Consider the following 19,361-nt stretch of genomic DNA (forward strand, 5'->3'; position numbering starts at 1 on the left):
CCTCGAAAAGGGGTCCACCTATAGAACTAAGGCCCACTCCCTTTTAAAATACTCATTAACACCTTTCGTTTGATACCCATATTGTACAAACGTATTCTAGAGTCAGCCCTGGTCCACCTTTATGGCGATATCTCGAAAAGGCGACCACCTATACAACTACCACCACTCCCTTTTAAAACCCTCATTAATACCTTTAATTTGATACCCATATCGTACAAACACATTCTAGAGTCACCCCTGGTCCACCTGTATGGCGATATTTCGAAACGGCGTCCACCTATAGAACTAAGGCCCACTCCCTTTTAAAGTACTCATTAGCACCTTTCGTTTGATACCCATATTGTACAAACGTATTCTAGAGTCACCCCTGATCCACCTTTATGGCGATATCCCTAAATGGCGTCCACCTATAGAACTATGGCCCACTCCCTCATAAAATACTCTTTAATGCCTTTCATTTGATACACATGTCATACAAACACATTCCAGGGTTTCCCTCGGTTCATTTTCCTACATGGTTATTTTCCCTTATGTTGTCACCATAGCTCTCAACTGAGTATGTAATGTTCGGTTACACCCGAACTTAACCTTCCTTACTTGTTTTTTTCTAAAATAAAATGTTAAACATGGAAAAAAAAACTTCAAAGGCCAAGCGTTTTAAAATAAAATATATTTTTTTGGAAAAGTCTATTTAATATATATAACATATCCAAAAACTAAAATGGCGTTTTTTTTTTTCTTTTTTTTTATAAAATTTTTCAAGTAAATTCATCTCTCTATATTTTGATATATGGTACTTTTGAGCTGTGATAACTACGGAACGGCTCAACCGATTTCCAGGCCGCAAGCGGCAACCAAACGGTCAGCGGAAGTAGTGCCTGCCAAATCAAAGAGGCCGAAGGTGCATGGGCTCTCTTTTGCATAAGTGGTCAAGGACAAAATCCTGCTAGGCGTCCTTGACGACAATCAGGAAGACGGCGCAGTCAAGAAAGACAAATGCAAATGGGTGAAGAGCGAGCTTTCAAACATTACCCTAGACGTGCTTATGCGTAATCTTGGATCGCCACCGGTATGCAAGGACGCCGGGTGGTTCCAGGGCAGCATCAAGGATGTGGCATGCGGAGACGAGAGGTCCGCATCTATTTACACGCGATCGAATCCGTGGGTGGAGTCTACCCTGGAGCGAATTTCAGGGCGGTTGACTTCAAGGATATCCCGTCACGGCCACGCGCAAGGATGTGGCTACCGACAAAACCAGCTGAACCGGAGGGGATACTGAATATGATAAGGATCCTCCACCCGATGCTGCCAGCCGCCAACTGGAGGGTTGTCAACGTGGAGAAAGGGGACAAAGCTACACGTCAGGCTGTCCTGCGACTGAATGAGGCATCGCTATCGGTATTGAAGAAAACCGGTGGCGAGAATAACTATGGCCTGGACACCGTCACTATAAATGTCTACAATAATGACGTCAAGGGCGCTAGAAATTTGGCAGCCGAGGTGGAGCCAGTATAAGAGAGCGACGAGGACGTATATATGAAGGCAGATGGGGGGTGAGCCAGATATAATAGACGGCTACACCTCGTCTACCTCGTCCATAGGTATAGGCGGGTTACACCTACAACACACTGAGGAGGAGCTGATGCTGACAGATGCAACTAACTTCACGCTCAAGGAGGGAGCAACGGTATGCGATGTTGGTGTGGGTCCTCCAGATAAAGTAGCCTCCGCTGCACTGCTGCTCCGACTGGCATCCAAAGGGGCAGCTGATATTGAAGGACAAAATATTTGTGGACTCAAGCCCACCGGCTAAAAATTGGCAAGTTGTGACACTTGTTAGTACCAAACTTGATGTTTTGTTTCTTCCTCAATTTAGCGATGAAGACACAACAACGATGAGCCTGAACTTAAGTATGGGTCAAATCAGGATATCATCAGCCCATGACAAGATGGTGCCGACATCGACCGTCAGGAAGCTGGTGGAAGCTACATCTGGTGCACTGATACTGGGGGGACACGTAAACGCGCACCACTCGCACAACTCTAGATTAACCATAAGCAATAGGGGAACTGAACCAACCTTTATTACAAAAACAAGAAGGGAAGTTCTCGATGTCACCCTAGTCTCAGAAGATGCGGAGGAGTTAGTCAGCAACTGAAGGGTCCTTAACGACCACTCATTGTCTGACCATCATTACATCCAATTCGACTCAGACTTGGTAAAAAGCAGAGCGCTGCCACTAGAAATATTAAAATACAAACTGGCAAGAATACAATAGGGAACTGGTTAAGTTATTGCCACTTGAGAGCATACCCGAAACGCCAGGCAGCGTACCAGAACTGGAAAGAATGGTAAATAACTTCCCGGTGGCATGCCGCAAGGCACTAGATTAAGTCTCCGCCAAGAGAATTCAAAGCGGTAAAAAGAAGCCAGCATGGTGGAATTCACAAATCGAAAACCTGCGCAGGTTAAGTAGGACCACTTTCAATGCAGCTAAAGCATCTGGCGATGAGCAGCATTGGGTGTATACAAAGAATACCTTAGAAGTTATAAGTTTCAGCTAAGGAAAGCCAAAAGATCCTCCTGGCGAGATTTCTGCAGCAGCATGGAAACAGTGTCTGAAGGGGGGAGACTCATAAAAGTACTTTCCAGATCGGCTAATATGGCCATAGGATGCTTGCAAAGGCCTGATGTTTCGTGGACCGAAACTGGGGAGGAAACCCTGGACCTACTGCTGAATACACACTTTCCAGGTGCAACTAGGACCCAACCATGGGATACACAAAACTTGACACAAGCAACAGTGCAATCTATACTGCACAACCTAATTATAATAGATAAGATATCTTGGGCCATCCAATCTTTTGAACCATTCAAAAATCCAGGTCCGGACGGAGTTACACCTATACAACTGCAAGAATCACTGGAATGCAACACTAACTGGCTATACGCTATAGTAGGAGGTGTCGTGGCACTAAACCACATCCCACGTATATGGAAAATATCTAAAGTGGTATTTATTCCCAAGGCAGGCAAAGCGTGCCACGCGAAGCCTAAGGACTTCAGACCCATCGCTTCAACTAAAGGTAATCGAGAGGCTGATAGAAACATATATTAGGGAGGCAGTAAATGACCAACTCTCTGAAGCACAACACGCCTATATGAAGGGTAAATCAACGGAAACGGCATTGCATGAAATTTCATCGTGCATAGAAATATCGTTCTTCTTCAAGGAATATTGGCTGGCAGGCTTCCTAGACATAGAAGGAGCCTGCAATAACATCAAACCCGACTCTATCATTAAGGTACTGACTGCTCTGCGCATCGGATCTCAGCTGGGGGGTCTTGTACACCAATTGCTGCTATGCACGGTAGTACAGGCAGGACTTCCAGGGGCATCGGTGAGCAGATTCGTCAGTGGGGGAACTCCCCAAGGTGGAGTCCTATTCCCTCTGTTGTGGGTCTTGGCGGTGAATCAGCTGCTAAAGGACATGGAGGAGGAGAGGGGCTGTAAATTTATAGCATATGCTGACGAACTTGCCTTGGTGATAAGTGGGAAGTTTCCACAAACTCACTGCGATATGATGCAGGTGGAATTAAGAAGGTTCGAAGCATGGGGCGTTGATAATGGTCTGGGCGTGAACCCAAATAAAACGGAGCTGGTGCTCTTTACGAGGAGGTATAAGTTAACACCTCTCTCAACTCCAGTGCTGGAAAACACAGTGCTTAATTTAAGTGAGTCCGCCAACTAACTTGGGCTCACACTTGATAAGAAATTGAAATGGACAAAAACCACCACGGAACATGTCCGTAAGGCCACGGTTGCCCTCTACACATTTATAGGGGCAATTTGACGAAAATGGGGTATGTCCCCTATGATAGTGCATTGGATATACACGGCCATAATTAGGCCAATTTTGCTATACGGGGTGGCGGTGGGTGAATGATCCTGATTGGCCCACTAACAGCATTCAGATCTACACAAATGGATATAAACTGGATAACAGGGTCTGAGGTGGTGTCTATTAGGAACGATTGGACATACAAAGATCGTTTCGCCTTCCGGATCACTGTAGCGTATTTCAGGCCGAGGTTACGGCCATACAAGATGCTGTGGACTGCCTCAGGCAGAAGGCAGTCTCTCAGAAGCACATTTATATTTTCTCAGACAGTCAAGCAGCACTGAAAGCCCGTGACTCGGTCACAACTATTTCTGAAACTGTAGTAGGCTGTCGCAGATCACTTAACGTGAAGGCTGAACAGTTTACTCTGCATCTGGTATGGGTTCCGGGACATAAGGCCATACCATGTAATGATATGGCGGATGAGCTTGCAAGAAAGGGTACCTCCCTTCCACTTTCGCCATCCTGGAAGAGGTTGGGCATGCCGCTCTCCACCTTCAAGCTCAAGATAAAGGAGGGTCTACTGATGGAAGCGGGAGATAGGTGGAAACATCATGATAGATGCCACACGGCAAAACTCACATGGCCGGAATAGAATGAGAAGAGATCGCGAGAGCTTCTAACCCTCCGTAAGAGGGATCTTTCCTTAGTTGTAGGTCTTCTCACTGGTCATGTTTGTATTGGACCGCATGCGGAAAGGATTGGCGCTCATTTAATGATTATTGTAGAAGCTGCGGCAACGAGGAAGAGCCTGAAACTGTTAGGCATCTACTCTGTGAATGTCCAGCGCTCGGTAGAAGAAGGCAACGTTTTATGTGCAAGATGTTTCTCGTAGATCTGACTGATGTAGCGGAGGTCAATGCACGACGCTTAGTTAGCTTAACAAACTCAACGAAGTGGTTTGATTAGGAGAGTAGGAACAAATCCGTGTGTTTTCACAATGGGCATATAAAGGCCTAAGTAACTTAACCTATCTTAATCGTTAATACAACAACAACAACATTTTATGCGCTGCATTCAATGCAAAAACAAAAGGGATCAAAGAAGTGTAAAGTTTTTGTTCTATATTTCGAAAGAGTTGTCTTCTCTACCCACAATTTTCTTTATTCTCGGCGTCCTTGTTTTTACTTGAGACTAAGATATGGAGTTGTTAGTTTCTTTTTGTTTTGTTATTTCGTTTCGTTTCTGGTTGGAAATATGTTGTTTAGTTATCGTTCTTTATCGTATTCTTATGGACATGCAATTGTTTTGTTGTTCTTTTATCATTTCGTTATCTTTTTTGTCATCGTTTCAATATCGTTTATTTATCGCTCCCGTCTGATTATAGTTTTGCTATCTTAATACATATATTTTGTTCGTTTCATTCTCGTTTCGTAATATTTTCCATCTCGTTCATTGTCGTTTCGTTTCCGTGTTTCTTTTGTTGCCGTTTTCCCCCCGTTTTGTTATGGTTCGTTATATCTTCGTTTGATTAAGATTGGTTATAGTTTGGTTCGGTTTAAGTATTGGTTCCTCTCCTTTGTTTACCGTTGCGCTATCGTTCCATTCATGTTTCATTATTGGTTGTGTTGTATTCTTATTATTTTGGTGTCTTGTTCGTCTTTTCTCTATTTGCGTGTTTCTTTTATTCCCCGGTGTGCATAAATGAATTTTATTATAGTAAGTAACAAAAGAAGATTTGGTTAAATATTTTTAAAACTACTGATTATGTGTCGTACTTGAACTTATATTAGCTTGATTGTATTATTCTAAGTTTGATTGTCAAACTTTAAAACTAATTCGAGAAGCATAATTTCAGGTTGACAGGCAGGCAAACAGGCTTCAAGCATTGTTTTGCAAATTAATTTGTTGTGAATACAGAAATTTATGTAATAAATGAATTATTAGAAAATAATAAAAAGTTAGTTGAAAAATATTGTTACTTAATTAATCTTAAGTTGACGTGCAGTTTAAAAAATAGCATTAGAGAAAAGAAAGTCATTACTAAAATTTTTTATCACAAATCACTTTTGTTTTTTAATCTTGCTAACAAATTAGAAATTAGAGACAATAAAAAATATTAAATATGCACATTCGAAACATTGCGTGCCATTTAAAACACATTCAACAAAAATTACATAAATAATTTTAAAATTAACTTTGGCCTGGTTTAAAAAAAAAAAGAAGCAATTTGTTTCAAGCTTAATACGCGCGTTTCTAAATATCGGAGGTAGATTCATCACTACCGGGCGGTATGACAGGTGTCTCATATTCGTAATAAACAGGATAGCGCGGCTTAAAAGACTCTGTCATGCCATTGGACACAATGCTACTAAGGCTGACGTTTTGAAAATATTCGCCGTCATCACAAAATTTATCACTTAACGCCATCGCATCTTCATAGGAAGGTGGCACTAGAAGAAGAAGCAAATTAACAGGAAAAGTTTAAAATAATTATAATAAAAAAACTAACAAATTGGATGCACTCACTCATGAGTTTATAATCGGGCGGATTATCACTTTCGGTTATAAGTAGCGCCGGCACCGTTTGCCCATCATCATTTGTCGCTGCTTCCTCTACATCAGCGTACTCCAATACCACCTCTTCATGCGCACTCTCATTTTGCCTGCGCATTGCCAACTCTTGCCTTCTACGTCCACTATAGAAACTACGACTCATTGCATATTGAGTTTGTGTTAAGCATGGCAATCCTGCCGCTGTTGCCATATTATCTATAATTGGTATGCTACCAATTGTTAAAGGTATTTTCAATTTCATTTTCCAATGAAAATCAGTTGGTTTAATTATAATTTTTATTAAATACATTATATTAATAGGACAAGACACTTTGACCGATGATGGCGGTATGGAGGGTAAACTAAGATAACCACGATATACTTTACGACTCCAACGCAAAACATTACCGAATTGTTTGCGTGCTATAAGATGCTTATCATAACGGTATTCATGTTGTGGATCATGCGATTCGTAGCTTACTTTCTGTTTCAGTTTCACTTCACAATCGGTTATATCAATGGACGATTCATTATTAATGTAGAGGACGAAATTAATTCTTTGGCCGGGTGCATAACCGCAGTAGGGGGTAGAGAATTTGACAATCAGCGGACCAGTGGGACAGCAAAAACTCCAGAAACGTTTGCGATCAAGTATTTCGAGAGGAAGCTGATAGGAGAAAAAAATTAAGTACAGACATTAGGGTGGGTCGATTTGTATGAACGAAAGTAACCGATATCGCGCCATCGATTTTTCGATACGTTTGGGCTCAGGAAATAAATAATTTTCGAGACTGCGACATTTCAATTTTTGGACTTTTTTCGACTTTGATTTTTAAGGTTCTTTCATGACCTACTAAAAAATGTTCATATGTATACCCTGTCCGACCCAAAAATGTCCGCTAAAAACGTTGCCGATAACAGTTTTTGAAAAAAAAAAAAATAATAATAATAAATACTTTACAATCAAATGAAATTTTTTTTAGTAGGTTATGAAAAAAACCTTAAAAATTAAAGTCGAAAAAAAGTAAAAAAAATTAAATTTCGCCGGCTCGAAAATTATTTTTTTGGGTATGCGCAGTGGAACTTTTTTTCCTGAACCCAAATCCTATCGAAAAATCGATGGCGCGATATCGGTAAATAAATCGGCCCAGTCTAACAGACATATCATGAAGAAATAAAAATATCATCATTATTGGCGCTATATTGGCCATTGCATAGCAATTCAGATCAAGCCTCTCCCAACTAAGTAGGAGGGAGGGAGGAAGACTTGATCTCCCTAAGTTGACCCAGTTGGCTTCAGTTATTGTGAAGCAGGAATGACTGGTCTAAATTGCAACACAACGACCAAAATCGCTTATACGGTGTAAGCACCTATGTATGTTATGACGTTTTTACTTACCCTATATATTGTATCTAGATTTAAATCAAACGGTTGTATCACCGTAAATGGCAACTTGAAGACCTTTGGATATCGAGCTGGCCGATCGATTGTTGTAATAATCTCATAATGAATCTGTCCATACTTGCCATCGAACGAAGTAGGCAGATTCTCTGGCAGTATTACGTGAAATGTATATGAATATTCGCCGGCCAACCACTCCATACACGAACTGCTGGCACATGATCCGACCACATATGAACGTGATGATAAATACGAACGATAAGCACGACACATAGCACGTTCACTATCGCGTGGGTAACCCTTTTTTATCCAGCGTATCTTTGCATAGCCGCTAACGGTGATGTGTATTGCTGATTGGCGAAGAGGATGTAAAGATATTAGAGTAATTATTATTTACTGATATTTATCAACTATTTATAAATGGTCTATCATTTTCTGGACCAAAGCCAACCAATTGGTTTTTGGTTTTTCGCCATATCCATAAAAAATAAAAATATTTGAGTTGGTGTATTTATTAACTTTTTGTATACTTTATTTATTGTTTTGGATACGTTTTGACTAAGGGACTTATTGTTTGTGGAATATGTTTGTAATTTTTTGCGTTCTCTCCATTTTTATGAAAATGTCAGCTGTTTAAGGTTATGGCACCATTAATCGATCACAATGGAGATGGTTATGGATATGGGTATGGCTACGACTATGGCGTTAGGGTTAGGGAAGTTTAACTGGCCTTTAAGGCAGATCCGCTATTCACTCAGCCATGTGAGTGCCCCGTTGCACCCTTTGTAAATTGTCTCTAATGGTGATTTCTTTTCTACACGAAAATGTCGCATTCACGCCATCTCTTCAAAAAGTTGTGTTCTGTTGTAAAACCAGTGTAGCCTCAATAGAGGGCATCATTATCTTTTCTCAACAACCCACCCTTAAAAATGGCCAAAAATGCAACATTACTTGCCCTCGCTGCCATTGACGGTGCAGAGAACAGCCCTGTCAATCAGTTGATGATCACATTGACAAATAAACAGAGTATACTAAAATGAATTTTTATAACAGCAACATTCCGGCCATTGCAGAATGGCAGCTAATAAAAGAACAAACGCCATCGAAAACCAGCAAACCAATCCTGGTGGCCATTTGCGAGGAGTACCTTGAGGCTCTGGCCAAGGCGGACTACAAAATTGCCTTTGCTTTTCGCATGGCCAAGGTAAAAGTATTCCGCGGCGACACAATCCCTGCTGAAGACGACCCTGATGAAGTTGAAGGGGCAGGTAATCTGCTGCAGGGTGTCAATATCAGGGACGGGGACACAACAGAAGTCTAAGTGTATGCAGATTAATCTGCAGCACTCTAAAAGTGCTACAGATAATCTTAAAATCCCTTTCGGTGAGGAGGACATCCACATCACCTTAATCCAAGAGCCCTGGGTCCACAATCAGGAAATCAGGGGGCTAAACATCAGCACACACAATCTGTTCTTCAAAACGGATGCAGGTAAGCCAAGAGTAAAAAGGTATAAATCCTTTCTTATGTTCACATTACAGCACAGCAGACCTAACAGTGGTAAAGCTAGAGGGCGTGTCCAACCAGGCCATCTACGTGGTCTCGGCCTACATGGCCCATGGGAGGATTGCTCCACCTCCAGAGCACACTTTGTAAATAATAGCAACGGGTGCAGCATAATTATAGGCTGCGACGCCAATGCAAGAAAGACGATATGGGGCAGCTCCTCAACCAACGAGATAGGTGAGTCCCTTCTACACTTTATTCTTAATTCTAACCTCAGTATTTGCAACATCGGCCACAAGCCCACTTTTATATTCCCTGGTTCAGACAGGTTTCAGGGCTGGGAGGAAGTCCTAGATCTAACTTTGACAACCGACGAGGACCCGGTGCTAGTGGAAAACTGGAGAGTGTCAGACAAAGCCTCTCTCTCGGACCACCGCCGGATCTTCTTCGACATCAAATTTGGATCTGGCCAGGCTCACCGCTACAGAAACCCAAGAAGAACAAAGTGGGATAAATTTGTAAGGCTATCTACGCCAGCTTTAGAAATAAGCGAACCTAACATAAACTGCCCGCAAAAGCTCGATGAGCTAGTCGGCAAGGTAGAGCTCGCGTTAACTACCTCTTACAACAAATGCACCCCATTTAGTATTCGTAAAAAGAAGTCCCCACCCTGGTGGAGCGGGGACCTTAGGAAACCTAGAACGACAGTACGGAAGGCCTTTAATGAGTGCCTCATAACCAAGGAGTGGCAGCCATATAGGGAGGCGCTCAAATCATACAAAAAAGCTATAAGGGTAGCGAAGGCTGTATCCTGGCAAGCCTTCTGCTCCTCAATAGAGAACACTCGTGAGTTCTCCAGACTGAGTAAAATTCTGTCCAAAGAACACCACAACAATCACCTCGTAAGAAGTGAGGCATGCCTATGGACAAACTCAGCAGAGGACTCCCTAGGCACACTCATCAATACTCACTCCCCTGGATGCGATCTAGCATCAGTAAAAGAATCTCTCTGCAGGGACTCTCAGCCCTCAGAAGGCTTACTGGACAGGATAATAGACAGCGAAATGATCAGGTTTGCCATAAATGGCTTCTCTCCATTCAAATCGCCCGGTCTTGATGGCATTATCCCGGTAATGCTACAAAAGCTAGGTGATCCAATGATTCTCTGGCTGGAAGTGGTATACAGAGCGAGTATCGCCCTGACCTATATCCCACAAAGCTGGAGAAAAAAAAGTAATCTTTCTGCCAAAAGCGGGCAGACGCACACACGAAAATTCCAAAGACTACATACCAATAAGCCTCACATTCTTCATGCTCAAGGTACTTGAGAGGCTTCTGGATATATATATTAGATCAATAATAACAGGACCAAACCTGTCAAAGGCACAGCACGCCTACATGAAGGGAAGATCTACGGAGACCGCCCTCCATGAGCTAACGGGCTTTGTGGAATGATCACTACACTACAAATAATTCACACTAGCAGCTTTCCTAGATAAAGAAGGCGTCTTCAACAACATCGAAACCGGCACAATTGTGAAAGCCCTGCAAAGAGCCGGAGTTGACAACCACATTTGTGGATGGACTCAATCAATGCTGGAAAACAGAATCATACCAGCGGATATGGGCTCAGTGACAATAACCCGCAAAGTTGGTAGAGGTGTACCGCAGGGCGGGGTCCTCTCGCCACTACTCTGGGTCATTGCACTGAACGAGATACTACTCGAACTCGACAAGAATGGTGTTAAGGCAGTAGCATACGCAAGCGACATCCTTCAGGGTGCGCTAAGCAGGCTACATACCTGGGCGGCATCGTGCGGCCTCAACATCAACCCTAGCAAAACAGAATTCAGTAATAGAACGAAAATACCAACATTTCGACTGCCCTCACTAGATGGTACGGAACTCTCGCTCTCAACTAGAGTTAAGTACCTAGCCGTCGTAATAGACAAGAAGTTAAATTGGAAAACCAATATCGAAAAAAGGGTAGATAAGGCGTATATCGCATACTACTCGTGCAAGAAAATAGTCAGCAGAAATTGGGGGCTAAAGCCAAAACTCATGATGTGACTCTATACGGCGGTCATAAGGCCTATCCTGACGTACGGAGACATAGCATGGTGGCCTGCCCTGAACCAGCAATACAACACTAAAAAACTAGACAAAATACAAAGGGCAGCATGCGCAGGGGTAGCAGGTGCACTTAGATCGTGCCCGACGGACGCACTAAATGTTATACTTAACCTGCTGCCACTGGCCCTTCACACCAGATATACAGCGATCATCACAGCCATCAGGCTAAGGGAGTCTGGATGCTGGACAGAAAAACGATATGGCCACAGTGACATCCTAACAAGGCTCGCCGATGTGGATTCGACAACAGATTACCTCTCAAAAACACTGATCTTCGACAGAAATTACAAGGTACAGATACCCTCTAGAACGGATTGGTCGGCCGACAAAGTTGGCAGGGAGAGGGTCACCTCACTCTACACTGACGGATCCAAAATGGACTGCGGCATCGGCGCAGATGTCTTCTCCAACCAACTAAATGTCGCAATCCCCATCCGCCTTCCAAACACAGCCAGCATCTTCCAAGCAGAGCTGCAAGGAATAGAGAGGGCCTGCATCTTCCTGCTGCAGAACCGGATAGACGGTGAGGTAGTCATATACTCCGACGGTCAAGCGGCGCTAAAAGCGCTAGAATCACCGTACAAATCCTCAAAAGCCGTCGACAACTGTAAGAGGGTGCTACGTGAAGCAGCTAACCAGGCAGCTATCACACTCAGCTGGGTACCCGGCCACAGGAACATTGATGGCAACGAAAAAGCGGATAAAATAGCAAAGGCGGGAGCATCGTTAGACATCACAGAAGCAGTCGCGGTGCATCGACCACTCACATCAATTAAAAGAGACATTCTCACCTATCTTAGGAAAATAGCAATCCGTGATTGGTACTCTACGGACACCTGTAGAACCACCAAACTAATCTGGCCAGAGTACAACCAGAAAAGAACCGATGATCTACTAAATAGGTCTAGGCAGGAAATACACAGAATCACGGCCACTATTACAGGGCACTGGCCGTTTGGCCCGCACGCGAGTAGATTGGGTATCCCCTACAATGAGAGGTGTAGGAGCTGTAGACAGGAGGATGCCGAGGAGCGGTTACCCACTTCCTATGCGAGTGCCCAGCCCTCGCGAACTTTAGGTCCCGAACTCTAGGCAACTATGTGTTTCCCGACTTAAGGGCCGTGTCAAACTGCCGCATCAAGGACATCAGTAAGTTTATAGTTTTAACCAAGTGGTTTGAGTAAAGCAACACGCACGGTACATCAGCCAACACATAATTGGTTCCAGGAGAAAGTGCATCAAAATGGCGCCTAGAGCGCTACTTGGGCCCGGCTCCATAGCCGGGCAGCACAGGTAACCAACCAAACAAAATGAAATTTATTTAAATAAATATAATTTGCGAAAGTTTTTGTTTATTTGGCGCGAAGAAACAGCTGATTACGTGACAGGGTTACAATTTGTGTTCTTTTCAAGTCATGCAGGGTGGCACTGAATATATTAAGTGGCTACAATTTCACAGGGCGAAATGAGAATCCTAAAAATATTTGCCCCTGAAATTGGCGAAATTTTCGTGTAGAAAAGAAATCACCATAAGTATTACCTTTTTTGTTGCTATTCCTTTTCTACACAATTTGGTACATATGCATACTAAATGTTATTTAATGCTTCCACTGTTCACTATTGTATCAATATTATTATGTATATTTAACTGGGGAGACAGACTCATATTGCTTTATACAATTCGTTAACTTAATTTGAAAATGTACTAAGTCAACTTTTACGAATTTTACAGGAAACGAAAAAAATGAATAATTTTAGAAATAACCTTTTTTTCAAAACTGAATTAGTTGCAATAATTTTGAGGGTAGAAGCTTTGAAAAATATAAATAAAAATCATGTATGCTAACCCAGCAGCTATTTTATGACTTCGCCCAATTCCCACATTCAAAACAAATTTTTTCTCCTGACTTAGCACTTTTTACTCAATATGTTTCCCCGTCATTCCTCACCTTTAATGATTGAAATATAACACTAAAACTATATATTTCACAAAAAATACTATTTATTTGTCAAACTATTTCTAACGGTTCTGATCTGGACTCTTTTGCCGGATGGTGGGCAGACAATAATTTATTTTTATATTCAAACAAATGCTGTGTTGTGTCTTATTCCAAAAAGACAACTGCCAAATACTTTATCTACAAACTAAATGCTAAATCTATTAATCGTTGTCAAGAGAGTAAAAGCTTGGGTGTGCAATTTTTGACTCCAAACTCTCTTTTTCTAGTCACATTGGCTGCATTGTTTCAAAATTTGTTGCAATGGTTGGGTTCAGTAGACGTAACACCAGTGAATTTAAGGACCCTATGACCCTGCTATAATAACAACAGCAACCCTATGACGTTGAAGGCACCTTATATATCCTTGGACAGAAGTCGTCTTGAATGTTGCTCAATAATATGGAATCCTTTCTATGAATCTAACTCCTACAAAATTGAGAGAGTTCAAAAAATGTTTACAAAAATTGGTTAACGTATGCTTCACTGGCCAGGCGATCTCCCATCATATACCAGCAGGCACAAATTGCTTGGTTTTCAGGCTTTGCATGACAGAGGAACTTTTATCTCACTCCTGCTTGCTTATAATGTAATAAACGAATTGCTCTGATTTATCTTCGGCATAATAGATTATTTATCGAAATAACTCATAAAACGAATTATGCTATGAATTAACCTATTACTAGGACTATACATCTAGCAAATCGATTCAGTAGTGTTATTAATCTTAATAAAAGCTTATATAAGTTTAAGCTTGAATTGTTTTCTATTTTAACATGTCTGTAAGAAAGCATGTAGTTATCTACATGTACGAATTGAAGTAGATTATGGTCAGCGCAAAGCATTTATCAAACACCAAAGGTATGTCTCAATTGGGTGAATGCAATTTCAAGGGGTTGCCAGCGCAATATATAGCATCTCCAAACCAATTGTCAAACTCACCTACCCGTGGCGAATCCTGTTTCATTGACAGCCGAGGCTCCGGCGACCCCAAGTTTCTCATGGAACTAGCGGGTGGGGAGGGCGGGATGGCCTAGAAGGTTTAATGTGGTTATAAAAATCGTTCCCGAGATGGTCCTTTCATTAACATGTTTCATTGACAGCCGAGGCTCTGGCGACCCCAAGTTTCTCATGGAACTAGCGGGTGGGGAGGGCGGTATGGCCTAGAAGGTTTAATGTGGTTATATAAATCGTTCCCGATATGGTCGGGCTAGTACCTTAATAGTGCTTTGTTACCGGGACGTACCGGCTCCATGTATATCCGGCAAAGGACCATAAACATCGGTAACACTCCCCAAAGCCTTCGAGTAGTGTCTTTATAGTTAATACAACAACAACAAAGCATGCGCGCACAAAGAAATTACTAGTAATTCAGATTGATATTATTGACAGGTTGACTTAGCACATTCTTTTTAACAGCTGACGACTTAGCACATTTACACATCATTGCCCACAGCACGTAAAAATGAAAAAAAAATATTTTTTATACCTTTCATGAACATGAAATGGTATATTAACTTTGGTCCGATGTTTGTAACGTTGAGAAATATAGAAGATAGACTCACTATTAAGTATACCGAATTGATCAGGGCGACAAACTGAGGTGATATAGCCATGTCCGTCTGTCCGTCCGTCTGTCTGTTTGAACGAAAACTTGTTCCTCTAATTTTGAGATATCTCAATGAAATTTGGCACAAGAATGTATTTTTGTTTTATATTTGACATTTGTCAGATCCGGAAGGCTCGGACCACTATAACATATATCTCCCATACAACCGATCGTTCAGATAAGACGATTTTGGTCATTCCTGCCGCAATATAGAAAGTGTAAACGTGAAACTCAGTAATATATATTCTAATATATCATAGAAGATATCCTGAAAAAATCACTTTGATCGGAGCTATATGTATATAGTATATACCTATCCCGGAGCTATATATATTATATATCCCATATAACCGATCGTTCAGATAGAATGATTTTTAACAATTTCTCCCTTAATTTCCAATATAAAAACGTTAAACTCGGTGATATTTATTCTAATATATCATAGAAGATTTCCTGTAAAAATCATTTCTATCGGAGCTATATATAATATATATCCCATATATCCGATCGTTCAGATAAGGGGGTTTTTTGCCATTTTTATACTCAGTTGAGCAGAGCTCACAGAGCGTATTAACTTTGATTGGATAACGGTTGGTTGTACAGGTATAAAGGAATCGAGATAGATATAGACTTCCATATATCAAAATCATCAGGATCGAAAAAAAATTTGATTGAGCCATGTCCGTCCATCCGTCTGTCCGTTAACCCGATAACTTGAGTAAATTTTGAGGTATCTTGATAAAATTTGGTATGTAGGTTCCTGAGCACTCATCTCAGATCGCTATTTAAAATGAACAATATCGGACTATAACCACGCCCAATCTTTCGATATTGAAAATTTCGAAAAACTGAAAAAGTGCGATAATTCATTACCAAAGACGGATAAAGCGATGAAACTTGGTAAGTGAGTTGAACTGGCGACGCAGAATAGAAAATTAGTAAAAATTTTGGACAATGGGCGTGGCACCGCCCACTTTTAAAAGAAGGTAATTTAAAACTTTTGCAAGCCGTAATTTGGCAGTCGTTGAAGATATCATGATGAAATTTTGCAGGAACGTTACTCCTGTTACTGCATGTATGCTTAGTAAAAATTTGCAAAATCGGAGAACGATAACGCCCACTTTTAAAAAAAATTTTTTTTAAGTCAAATTTTAACAAAAAATTTAATATCTTCACAGTATATAAGTAAATTATATCAACATTCAATTCCAGTAATGATATGGTGCAACAAAATGCAAAAATAAAAGAAAATTTCAAAATGGGCGTGGCTCTGCCCTTTTTCGTTTCATTTGTCTAGGATACTTTTAATGCCATAAGTCGAACAAAAATTTACCAATCCTTGTGAAATTTGGTAGGGGCTTAGACTTATTTCTGTGAAAAAGGGCGAAATCGGTTGAAGCCACGCCCAGTTTTTATACACAGTCGACCGTCTGTTCTTCCGCTCGGCCGCTAACACGATAACTTGAGCAAAAATCGATATATCTTTACTAAACTCAGTTCACGTACTTATCTGAACTCATTTTGTATTGGTATAAAAATGGCCGAAATCCGACTATGACCACGCCCACTTTTTCGATATCGAAAATTACCAAAAACGAAAAAAATGCCATAATTGTATACCAAATAACAAAAAAGGGATGAAACATCGTATTTGGATTGGTTTATTGACGCAAAATATTACTTTAGAAAAAACTTTGTAAAATGGGTGTGACACCTACCATATTAAGTAGAATGAAATGAAAAAGTTCTGCAGGGCAAAATAAAAAACCCTTGAAATCTTGGCAGCAATACTGTTCGTGATATTATATATATAAATAAATTAGCGGTATCCAACAGATGATGTCCTGGGTCACCCTGGTCCACATTTTGGTCGATATCTGGAAAACGCCTTCACGTATAAAACTACCGCCACTCCCTTTTAAAAGCCTCATTAATACCTTCAATTTGATACCCGTATCGTACAAACACATTCTAGAGTCACCCCTGGTCCACCTTTATGGCAATATCTCGAAAAGGCGTCCACCTATAGAACTGATCCCCACGCCCTTTTGAAATACTCATTAACACCTTTCGTTTCATACCCATATTGTACAAACGGTTTCAAGAGTCACTCCCTTTTAATATGCTCATTAACCCCTTTCATTTGATACCCATATCGTACAAACAAATTCTAGCGTCACCCCTGGTCCACCTTTATGGCGATATCTCGAAAAGGCGTCCACCTATAGAACTAAGGCTCACTCCCTTTTAAAATACTCATTAACACCTTTCGTTTGATACCCATATTGTACAAACGCATTCTAGAGTCACCCCTGGTCCACCTTTATGCCGATATCTCGAAAAGGCCACCACCTATACAACTACCACCACTCTCTTTTAAAACCCTCATTAATACCCTTAATTTGATACCCATACCGTACAAACACATTCTAGAGTCACCCCTGGTCCACCTTTATGCCGATGTCTCGAAAAGGCTACCACCTATACAACTACCACCACACCCTTTTAAAACCCTCATTAATACCTTAAATTTGATACCCATATCGTACAAACACATTCTAGAGTCACCCCTGGTCCACCTTAATGGCGATATCTCGAAAAGCCGTCCACCTATAGAACTAAATTCCACGCCCTTTGGAAATACTCATTAACACCTTTCGTTTGATACCCATATTGTACAAACGCATTCTAGAGTCACCCCTGGTCCACCTTTATGGCGATATCTCGAAAAGGCGTCCACCTATAGAACCAAGGCCCACTCCCTTTTAAAATGTTCATTAACCCCTTTCATTTGATACCCATATCGTACAAACAAATTCTAGGGTCACCCCTGGTCCACCTTTATGGCGATATCTCGAAATGGCGTCCACCTATGAAAGTAGGGATCACTCCCTTTTAAAAATTTCATTAACACCTTTCATTTGTTACCCATATCGTACAAACAAATTCTAGAGTCAACCCTGATCCACCTTTATGGCGATATCCCTAAATGGCGTCCACCTATAGAACTATGGCCCACTCCCTCATAAAATACTCTTTAATACCTTTCCTTTGATACACATGTCATACAAACACATTCCAGGATTACCCTTGGCTCATTTTCCTACATGGTTATTTTTCCTTATGTTGTCACCATGGCTCTCAACTGAGTATGTAATGTTCGGTTACACCCGAACTTAACCTCCCTTACTTGTTTATTTTGTATATATCTTAAAAATCGTTTAGGTATGTACATCTGTTCACTATATATTTCTTATCTTATACATCCGATTATTTGGAGATTACGAACGGGATAAGATTATTGTTCAGCCCCATTCATGAAAGGTATGAAGTCTTCGGCACAGCCAAAGACAGTCCCGTCCTTACTTGTTAAAACTGCATTAAAATAAAATTTTTCAAATAAAGTGACTTAGCACATTTTCACATTAAGCTAAGGAATTGTGTTTGTTATTGATATTAGAGAAATATTACAAAATTTAAACACGGCGATGGTTAAGGCCGCGGCACAATGAAATTTTTCATATACTTAGCTAGATACGTTTAACACAAGCTTATGCATTCCAGTAACATCGCCACAATCAACCAAGATGTTGCGCTTATAAATATGAAGTTACTTCAGAATTGGCAATGGAAGTTTATTTCACCTTGCCCATTCACATAAAAAATTTAGCGAAGCACTGTTACAAATATTCTCCACTACACTTGCAAAGTGTGCCAGCACTGTTAACCAAAGCAAATGTCAAATTCTTCTTCTTATACTTTTCTTACAACAAAAGCTGGGAGTTGGCTACTTTTCCATATCAGATGGCGCCAGTGTCGCTCAATCTACCGTTGTCCATAAAAATACGTACATAAGATTGAGTAAAACGCATTCATATTGTCATCTCTAAGCGCTGCTAAAGTAACTTGTATGAACATCAATAGATCAATCATTATGCCTACACATATGTACGTACACGCAGCGGAGAAGAGACGCACAAACACATGCAGATATCTTATCTGAGATGATGCCAAAAGTATGCAATTATAATTGTGGAAGTGTCGCTCACAAATACACGCGCATATGAGAAGCTATACACGTGCGTCTGTAGTTATAATTATATAGCAGTAACTAAGTAAATTCTGGAAGAGCCTAGAAGTATGCAAACGAGAAATCACAGAGCATAAAAGGCCGAAACAGTAGAGGCGCGACAATCAGTTCATTTAAGCAAGCTATTGGTTGTGAAGTATAAGTATTATTGTGAAGTACTTTAATAAAGGCCATTTTGCATTATTAAGTATTGGAGTTATTTATTCAACAGTTTAGCGATACGAA

The 19,361-nt window shown here is 40.9% G+C and overlaps 1 protein-coding gene across 5 annotated transcripts in view; it reads right to left on the minus strand.

The window, feature by feature from the left end:
- The window catches only part of LOC137250201 (arrestin domain-containing protein 17), a 112,049-nt gene that overhangs the window by 7,152 nt on the left and 85,536 nt on the right, over window positions 1-19,361 (minus strand). For 4 of the 5 annotated variants that reach the window (XM_067782629.1, XM_067782637.1, XM_067782623.1 and 1 more), the window contains 3 exons: window positions 7,799-8,151; window positions 6,373-7,066; window positions 6,129-6,296 (listed from right to left, as the gene is read on the minus strand). In XM_067782629.1, coding sequence (XP_067638730.1) covers window positions 6,129-6,296; window positions 6,373-7,066; window positions 7,799-8,151 — 1,215 coding nt within the window. Of the gene's footprint in view, window positions 1-6,041; window positions 6,297-6,372; window positions 7,067-7,798; window positions 8,152-19,361 lie in introns of all 5 variants that reach the window. The other variant, XR_010952864.1, reaches the window with a different exon arrangement.

This window comes from Eurosta solidaginis, chromosome 1 (genome assembly GCF_040869045.1).
Source record: "Eurosta solidaginis isolate ZX-2024a chromosome 1, ASM4086904v1, whole genome shotgun sequence".
Classification (NCBI taxonomy): Eukaryota; Metazoa; Arthropoda; class Insecta; order Diptera; family Tephritidae; genus Eurosta; species Eurosta solidaginis.